This window comes from Austrofundulus limnaeus, unplaced genomic scaffold (genome assembly GCF_001266775.1).
Source record: "Austrofundulus limnaeus strain Quisiro unplaced genomic scaffold, Austrofundulus_limnaeus-1.0 Scaffold16, whole genome shotgun sequence".
Classification (NCBI taxonomy): domain Eukaryota; kingdom Metazoa; phylum Chordata; class Actinopteri; order Cyprinodontiformes; family Rivulidae; genus Austrofundulus; species Austrofundulus limnaeus.
Window position 1 is genome coordinate 3520223 of NW_013952418.1, and position 9727 is coordinate 3529949.

The 9727-nt window shown below is 38.8% G+C and overlaps 1 protein-coding gene across 2 annotated transcripts in view; it reads right to left on the minus strand.

The window, feature by feature from the left end:
* The window catches only part of LOC106513986 (ephrin type-A receptor 6), an 82291-nt gene that overhangs the window by 53890 nt on the left and 18674 nt on the right, over positions 1–9727 (minus strand). For both annotated transcript variants that reach the window (XM_014003055.1, XM_014003054.1), the window contains exon 2: positions 8298–8362. In XM_014003055.1, coding sequence (XP_013858509.1) covers positions 8298–8362 — 65 coding nt within the window. The remainder of the gene's footprint in view (positions 1–8297; positions 8363–9727) is intronic.

Here is a 9727-nt window from a genome sequence, read left to right on the forward strand (position 1 = left end):
GAGCTATATAAGATTTTTAACCAGTTAATAAAATAATTTCCAAAACCAAATTTACGCAGGGTTGCAAATAAAAATTTCCAGTTAAATGGTAAATAGACTGAACTTTCAACGCTTTATCAAGCCCCACAGGGAGCCCAAAGCACTTTACACTACAGTCATTCACCCATGCACACACACATTCACACACTGATGGTGGTAAGCTACATTGTAGCCACTGCTGCCCAGACCCTCTGACCACCATCAGTAGGCAAYGTGGATGAAGTGTCTTGCCCAAGGACACAACGACTGGTGGAAGGGGGATCAAACCGGCAACCCTCCAGTTACAGGACACACAACAAGTACACAACAAAATGTATTTAACAGTTTAAAAAAGTGGATTAAGATGCATTTAAAAAAACCAAAACAAGCTCTAATTTTATAAGCATAAAGCTAAAATCTGGCATGTGTTTTTAGCTGACAGACATGCAGATCATGTGAGACATCACATTATAGCGTGAGGTTGCAGATCAAGTTATTTAAATGATTACAYTCATTTCCATTATCAACATGAGATAAAGCCTTGGTATGAAATGGCAGCAGGTGATATGCATATATTAATTTATAAGATTTTTTTTTGTTAGGGCATATAAGTGGAACTGCTGTGAAAATCAAGTGAACTTTAAGGTGGCACATTGCAGTTGACGTAAGAAAAGCCTTCCCAGCACATATTCCCATTCCGCTGCCCTCCTTAGGGCTTGGGGGGYAAAAAAGAAAAAAGAAACTGAGCTTCTAAAAAAAAGACAGGGTTTCTGGTTTGCATYTAATCAGCATTAAGTAATTAGAGATCCATGATGCATACAAACAAGCAAAAATGGCAATTTGTCACCACGTGCGCCTCAGTCTTTGAAAACGCACCCCTGGGATGTAACATGGTTCAGGGCAGATAAAACAAACACGGAGAGTTTGAACGATGAGTTGCAGCTCAAACTCTCAGGAGCAATCAGATATGCAGCTACTAATCGCTTCGCCTATTAGTGCCAAGCTCAGCAGAGAGTAAAGCAGCTTGTGATTACAAGGTGTAGCACTAATGAATGGACTGAACTCATACTAATATAGCAATATAGCAGCGCAGCACAACAGCTCAGGTGGAGCTGATAAAAAAAATAACTCTCCATGTTGTTTTGCGGCTGTGATGAAATCCTGATACTGGATCTGACATGATGTCACTCTGTTTTTCTGACTCATCATCAAAAGTGCTTTTGAGAAACATTGTTTTTTTRTCTCTCTCTTTTTCAGGTGTAGTTTCTTCAACACTTAATTAAAACAATTGCAACCTGACAAATAATGACTTCATTGTGTGCAACTAGGTTTACATTTGAAGAGGAGTTAGGGAAACAATGTTTTTTTGTTTCCACGGTACATAATGAGTGTCAGAGACTTCAAAACTGTCAGTTCTCGTAATTTTCTTTTTTTAAAGTATTTCTTGATGACAAACTGATGCTTTGCTCTTTAAGGTTTCCGTGCTTGTTTTAGACACCAAAAGAAAAGAAATAATCGTGAACATGGTTTGTCTGAGCTTCTTGTAGCTCATTTGCATGGCTGCATTTTTTTTCTTAATTCACACAGCTGCTGCTTAATTTGTTGAATCTGCATCTTTTCTGAAGTGAGTTTGAAAAATAGGACTCTCCGTTTGGGTTAGGTAACGRTCCTGCTTCAGCGTGTTGGTAAACTGCTTGTTTCTTCTCGTAGCAGGTCCTCACTGACGTTACTTCACTTCTGACACCTCGAGAGGCAGAACGAAATACTTATTGTGCAAAAATACTGAGACGTGCTAAAAAAATGTCTTCTATAAAGGTTTTAGTCATGAAACGTTTGCTCAGTTTTTGACTAGATTATTGTAAGTCAGGGGAAATTGATAAATTGCGTTTTTAACAGGACTAAAACTCTAGTGTGATCGTCTCAGTTTCTAGAGCCAACTTTCCCTCAAATGGAATTTAACTTTTGTAAGAACTTTTAAGGATATGTATTATTTCTTTCTCAGGCGCATCGTTCAATTCTACACCACAATCAAGTAACTGTTGAGAATGCTGTAAATAAATTTGACTTTCTGTCTGTTAGCCTGGCCCTTACCTTCCTACGCAGCTCCCCTCAATTCTAGTTTCCCTTCTCTGCTCCGTCTGGGATTTCTCCCATAGACAAGGATTTCGCTGGCAGATWTTTAGCCGAACCAATCAGAGAACAGAATGTCGATTTTCTGTGCAGTGTCTGCTTGTAGTTTATTTTACCTGGGCCAATCAGAGGAAAGAAGGCGGAGTTTTGAACAACGTTGATTTTCTGTGCAGTGTCTGCTAGTTAGTTTTAAATACGGCAGTGGGGGAAGTGAATGAAGCCAGTCCGTGTTGATAAGGCTTCTAAATTAAAATAAATTTGTCTGACAAAGCAGCAGCTCTCATTTACAGTCGTCTCGTTTGGCTCGGTATATTTCTCCTCTCAGTAGGGTTGTTTACAGCACAAGCAATTTCCGGTTAGCTTCTTAGCTTAGCCTCCTTCACAGCAACACACACTTGCTTCAGCAGAGGCCACGCCTCCTGCAAGAATCGCTTTTTCTATGCAGCGAGTCCAGACCCTCTGTACGAAGCAAAGTGAAGGACAAGGGTCTGGTTTTTACCAGGCTAGTGGTTAATTGCAATAAAATATAACTTTAAAAATGTCCAAATTACCTACCACTTATTTAGGTGTTACATAGTGAATTGTAATACATTACCAGGTAAGTGCTACATTACTGCAGACAATTAAGTACATAGTAAAATTGTACCCTAATTACCACGTAATTGCATGGTAATATGGTAGTAATTACATTTAATTACATTTTTATTACCTTGTAATTACATGGTAATAAGGGTACCGTAAAAGAAAGCGTTACCAAAAAAGTGACAGGTTAAATGTTTCCAGGAGTTTTTAAGTGTCKTAATAAAGGGACTGGGATTGATGAGGAGACAGGTGAGCTTAATGAAACAGGTAACAGMTGTGAGTGGGCGTGGCCTGTTCTGGAAACTGTTTGTTTTTCCATTGAAATTAAAAAAACAATTTTTTAAAGTAAAAAAAATATGTGAAACATAACATACAGTGCCACTTTTGGGTAACGTTCTCATCAGAGGGTAAATTGTTTATGATGACACACTTACACACACTATTGCTTAAACGTGTGTGTCGTTTGAAGGGGGGGGGCAGGGGGACATCAACCTGTTGCAAAGGTCTGAGGTTCAGATTAAAACAAAAGCAATTTGTCTTTGTCAGACTAAAGGGAGGAAAGAGAGTGGGTGTTATGGAAATATCATTAAATCTCTGTAGTTTTGATGAATTATTGATTTGATATGAATCRAGGTGGTGTTGTGGTGCTTTTCTTCAATCAATTAATGCTGCTGTCGGCCCCCACAGCAATAAAGCCTGTTTAGGGAGAGTGCCAGGGAGGGGTGGCTTTTAACAATATCTCAATCTTTTTTTATTCTTTTTATTGGTCGAGCTCAATATGATTTATTAAACTTTTAATAAAACACTGAAAACACAAACACTTCTCCTCCCCCCGTACTGTCTCATGTGTCAAATTATTCACATCGCAATGGAAAAAAATGACATCTGTTGCCATGGTTTCTCAGTCTCAGATGAAATATTTGTAGAAATAAACTTCCTGGCGTTTCCCCTCCAGGCTTAGTGTTACATGCTACAATTAAATTAGTTTAATCTCTAGATAATTTAGTGKGTTGTTCAAATTTGTATTTCCTGCATATAAATATTGTTGTTTGTTCTATGAAAACATTGAAAAGGGAAAGAGACTTAACAGTTTTCCTTTACTTTTATTGAAATGTGAAGACTAAATTGTAATTTCATATTTGAGGTAAAATAAGTAGGTCTGCTGAATACCATCATTCTGAGGAATTTATATGTTTTTTTATGTTGCTCACTTTTTTTGCAAGAAGAAGCTTTACATCAGACCAAGTTAGCACTGGTCTACAAAGTGATTTAAATATTTAGATCAATGGGAAACACATCAAAGAAGCCTCAGAAGTAAAATATCTTAGTTTCATGTTGGAAATATGAAAAAAAATCATTTTTAAGATGGGGAGCAAAGTTGCAAAAACAAGCTTGTATTTGTCCAAATGAACCAGACTGTTTATCGTTTCATACTGCAAAGATTTTCATCATTCTGTGATTTTTTTTGTTTGCTTTTTTTCCCCACAAACCACCACAGATGATATGTAATCAGGCTCATTAGAGCACACATCCATGTTCTTAAAATGATTAATTTTGACTATTTTATCTAGTTRTTAAAAGTCAAACATCCATGATCAGACCCTATAGGTGCTTAAAGACTTATAGCTTCACTCAGAGTCACCAGATTAATTTTTTCTGGAGCATCCGGGGGGAACTGGAAGGTGTCTTTAAGTAAAACCTCTTTAAGACAAACAGTTTGTCTTTTGTTTTTTGTTGTTTTTTTTCTGATCAGAGGGATTAACGTAGAATTCCCCACACGGGCGTCTCAAAACGAGTGGCTTCATTTAGATGTAATCTTGAAGTTTATTTTTAAAGAAAAGACGAGCTTTGAAGTCAGAAATTATTTCCACTTGTTTGTCTTTTCGTACGTGGTTTGCTTTGCTTTTCCCTCCACGCCGGCAGAGACGAGACATATGGTGTGGAGTCGTCCTGTCTGTCTGTCTGTGGACAGTTTCTTGTCTGAGCTCTAAATTGATAAGCATTTAAAGGGAACATATGCAAAATCCACTTTTTCTAGCCATTAAATGCATTTTGTTGTACTTGGAGTCTGTAGGAGGCAGAAAAGTTGAATCTGGTCTCTCCGGCGCTGCAGGTATCTTTATATTTGGATCATGTTTTTCAACTCYTTCAGTTTTCTCTATTTTCTGACATTTTCTGAACTATTAGTATTTGTGATGGAACAGACAAATAAGGTCTGGACTGACCTGAGGCACACCTCAGAAAAGGACTTAAGAGGGGGKTTGTGGAGTTYCAATAAGAAGGAATTCAGACCAAAGCTTTGCAGTTCTATTTTATATAGACCCTAACTGAGTGAAAAAGAATGATTCAAAAGCATGAAATGTCTACTTTATCATAAAAATGTCACACTGCACAGTTAGATAACTCGTGGGTCAAGGATCATCCCTATTTTCAAGGTCACATGGTGAAGGTCACAGACCACTCCTTTGTTTAAACTTTGCCTGTGCTCCAGTCTGGCATCCAGTGACAGAAATGTCCAACCATTTGTCCTTAAAATTGTCCCRATCTGTCCATCCTTAAGACCAGGGGAGCCCAAGGTGGGGCCCGGGGGCCAAATTTGGCCCGCCAATCCATTTGATTTGGCCCACCAACAGTTGCCAAAGTTACAAGGTTGTAATCTGTTATCCTTTGTAGAAACACAGTATTTCCATTGGTCAAATGACTATATAAAATGGCTGTAGTGAAGGTAGTTTTCATTCATGGTGCTGACTTTATCTTTGATTTATTAGGATTAAACATGAAACATGAAATGACAACAAGAAATATTTAGATCAGATTTAACCCCACATGTAGATTTTCACACTTTATAAGGCCCAAAAACTCATTTTATCAATTTATGAAATGTCCCATGAGCCTTTGCTACTTGAGCGTATGGCAGACTTTCTCCAAGTACCCTGAAAAAAACAAAAGAGGGCCATTGCATAGCTTAATCGTTAAAAATAAAGGACTTTACATTAAAAACGTTTTTGTATTTCACATATTATATTACAGCATTTGGCCGGCTGCCCTGGATAGATTTTCATTTTGGCCCTCTCGGGGAAAATGTTTGGGCACCKCTGCTTAAGACAGAACACTGGAAYTTGTCCATGATGTAACYCCARAAATGTTTTGAATTGAAAATYTCATRAGYCTTTGGSTGCACATTGGATCTGGTTYMCACGAAGWCCACGTCCATCAAATAAACCTGAGTAGTCCTGGTGAAGTCTGCTCAGAAAATAAGATGGTTTAGTCAACAACAGYGAAAATCATGTTCTTTAACTGAACTGATTTACAGCATGGACATCATTATCAGTCAAATTCACTGTGAAAAAGGTGACAACGAGGACACCATTAATCTGTTTTTTGTAGCTTTATTTGCAAACAAGCTATTTGCACCAGAACAGGACGCAGTTTAAATCATGCACGACGCTCACCTCTAAAGAGTGGAAAACAGAAAACGTCTTTACKGAGCCTCKGGTCCAGTTTCATGATGTGTGTTCTGTGTGACACACGGGTCAAAATGCAAACAGAAGAGGCACCGAGCTTCATGCAGCATTTCAACTCTGTGGACAGTTACATCAAGTTCAAACAGGAGAATGTCAGGGGAAATAGCTTCCTTGTGCTGTGCTCAGCAGACTGCAGTCGCTCAGGTAAGATGTTGAAGTTTATTTATAAAAAAAAAAATCCTCCTCACAAAATATTACACACTCTTATACTCCCACTGTCCACTCAGACATATAAGCTGAGGCTTATCAGAACACTAAAGCCCCCAGGCTGGAAGTGTCCCAACTAAGACAAAGGAAGGAGAGTGTTTAATATCTGTGGACYCCCKACACGGGAATTCTACAGGTCAGCTGAAAAATAACCCACCTCTGCTCCGACATGCGACAGAGCTCCACTGACTGCAGCCCTTTCTGCACACAGAAAATCAGCACATCCATCCCAGCATCCGGGTTTAGGTCSTGAGTTTCCTTTTCCCTCGGGGGTAATTAATACAGTTACCTGCTGTTTGGTGCTCGCTGCTTCCTTATGTTGAAAAGGTCAGATCCTAGATATGAAGCATTGCCACGTCCTGTGCTCAACATCCACACAATTACTTTTATGTTCTTTAAATAATTGTTCTTATTGCTGGGTGGTGTTACTTCAGGACGTTTTAGTAAAATTAAAGGAGACATATCCTGCTTTTAAATCCTTCTCTTTCATATTTAAATAATTAATTTGGGGTCTAAATAAAGTGAAACTGCAATGCTTTGGTCTGAGTTCCTCCTTATTGTAACTCCACAAGCCCCTCTTTCACCGTTTTTGTAAGGTGTGTCTCAGATCAACTCATTTTGAAGCTGTCTCTTTAAAGCCAAACAGTATTCTTCATGCCCCGCCCCCCTCCAGCTTCCAGAGTGGTCCATTCCAGTTTGATAGAGAGGTTTACGACCATACAGCACAGTGAAYAAACTTTTTATTCACAAATGAATTAAAAGATGTGAACAAGGGAAGACTTGTCCATCCAGCCTTACYTYTTGGAGCCAGAGTCTGACCCAGAACCAGAGGKGAATGAAGACCACCATGTTAAGTTGGTGTTTCCAGATCTTATTTAAAAGTTCCATTGCATCCTTTCTGTGATGTAATAGTCCAAAAAAATCACAGAAAATAGAAAAAACTTAACATGTTGAAAAATAAGACCCAAATAAAATATAAACATACAGTATCTATGCAGCACTGGGAAGGATTAAATTTAGTTTTCTGCACTCCTAGAGGCTCCAAGTACACAACAAAATGTATTTAAACAGCTAAAAAAGTGGATTTTGCATAGAGTGAAATAGGTGAACAAAGGTGCACYGTTAGATTTTACCTATTGCTGCTTATTGACAAGAAAGTCACCACAAAATGACACTCTGGTCTGACTGTGAAGAAGGTTGGCATGAACATATACATCACCAAATGCTTGCATGATTATTTTCTTTCTTTCGTTTTTATGTAATAAAGTCCTGACACTGACTCCCTGTATCGGAGAGAATAAAATGTTTCTGTTTTTAAATCATTGAATGACTTAGCAGCAAAATACATTAAAGATTTGTTGTTGCTGTGTCAACCTTTCAGTCCTCCCAGGTTRATCCCCAGAATCAAAACCAAACGTGACGAGGCAACGTTCAGCTTTTCTGCTCAAACTCCCAGAAAAGTGTCAGAAAGCTTGAAACCCATGACTTCCCTCAAGTCAAAGTTAAAAACCTGTTTTTTAGAGTTATCTTTGTTCTATTTAAAATATTAACTTTTCCTTTGTTAATTATGATCATCACATAAAGCACTTTGAATTGTCTTGTACAAACAAACTTGTCTCGCCTAATACGAACCAAAGGTCTCATCTCCTGTCTGGCTCAGACAAAACAGCTTGCAAGCCTCGACTCAAGCGTTCAGCTTTGTTTCAAAATGAAATAGAGACAAAAATTGGGATTCAAGATGGCCGCTGCAGTGACTCAACTCTAGAAAACACATAAATGGGCCGAGGCTGTGTCTAAGTTCAGGGGCCCTGTCCATCAAACGCTGGTCTCACTCACCCCGTTGACCGGATACGTCTTCCAGTCCAGCTCTCCCAGTACCGTTGTCGTGTCCAGCAGAACCACTGCGGAGGAGAAGTTGTGAGAAATTGGAAGAGATAAGTTAGACAAGCAGAAGAACAAAAGTAGAAAGCACAACGACTGACAAGAAGGAGCATGAAGGGGAAGAGAGTGAGTGCAGCGAAGGCTGGAGCGTGAATTTAGAAACGAGGAGAAATGGAGGCGAGGAAACAGAAAGAGAGCGCAAAATAGTTATCAACCTGTCAATAAGGAGCTTACAAAGCTGCAAAGCTCTTATCAGATTCAACCACCTATGAAATAACAGCTCTTAGGAAACTCCCAGACAACGCTGGCGCAGATCCACCCTCCATCTGTCTGAAGTCCGGAAAATTTACTGCTCAGAGGTCAGAAATGTTCCTCAGCGTCTCGTCAGAGGAAAAGGGGAAAAATGGAGGAGGATGGAAGGGCTCTGGGGGCGGCGAACAGTCAACCTAAAAAAATCATTACTAAAGATTTTTAAACATTGCATCCATTTCTAAAGAAATGCACTGTGCCCAACTTATGAATAAAGAAGCCAACTAACAGGACTTTAAAGCTCAAAGCTCAGACCAATGTCCTGGAGAGTTACATCCTAATCACCATAAACAGAACAGAACAGAGCATCAGGGATGCAGAGAAAAACTAAAAACACCTAAGTGAGTTTTTCAGCCTTTGTTCCCACTCGGTCATGTCCAGGGCTACAGAGGAGCTGCTCCTACCACAGTAATCAGCCGGATACAGGGGAGGTCTACCCCCAACAGGGGGCCAGTCCAGCGCTGGCCCACCAGAGACAAACAAGACAAACAAAAAGGTCTGCACAGATTGACTCCTAAATGTCAATTCTGAGTCAATGTTTAACCTGACATTGTTGCTGTCGGCRTGAAACCTCACATCTCCAACAATGCAGCTGTTCAGGAAAATAAATCTTTTTTTTTTTTTCAATTAAATAAAATGTGTCACAAAGTTCAAAAGGCACACTGAAGTTTTCCTGTTTTTTATACCTTTTTTGGTAATCTAAGTACTTTAGCAACATATTTTAACCTTTTATATATCCAAACATTCAGCTCTTTCAGGAAATGGTTGCTACAAGGTTTGATTTTTGTCATTTTGACCTTTAAAGTATTTAACTTTATATACTTTCCCTGGAAGTATACAAAGATCAATTTAATTCCTTCAAAAGTGAAATTATTTTAAATCTACTACAGACATGCATTGTTTTGTCCTTGTATGCTACTTTTAGCTAACTTTTTTCTTCTTTTAGCATCTATCTAGCCTTTTGCTACTTTTAGCTAGCTTTTTTGTTTTTCGGTTTTAGCCTGTTTTTGCTCCTGTCAGCTTTTGGCTAACTTTTGCTACTTTTAGTTGTTAGCAAATCTTTATTATTATTATTA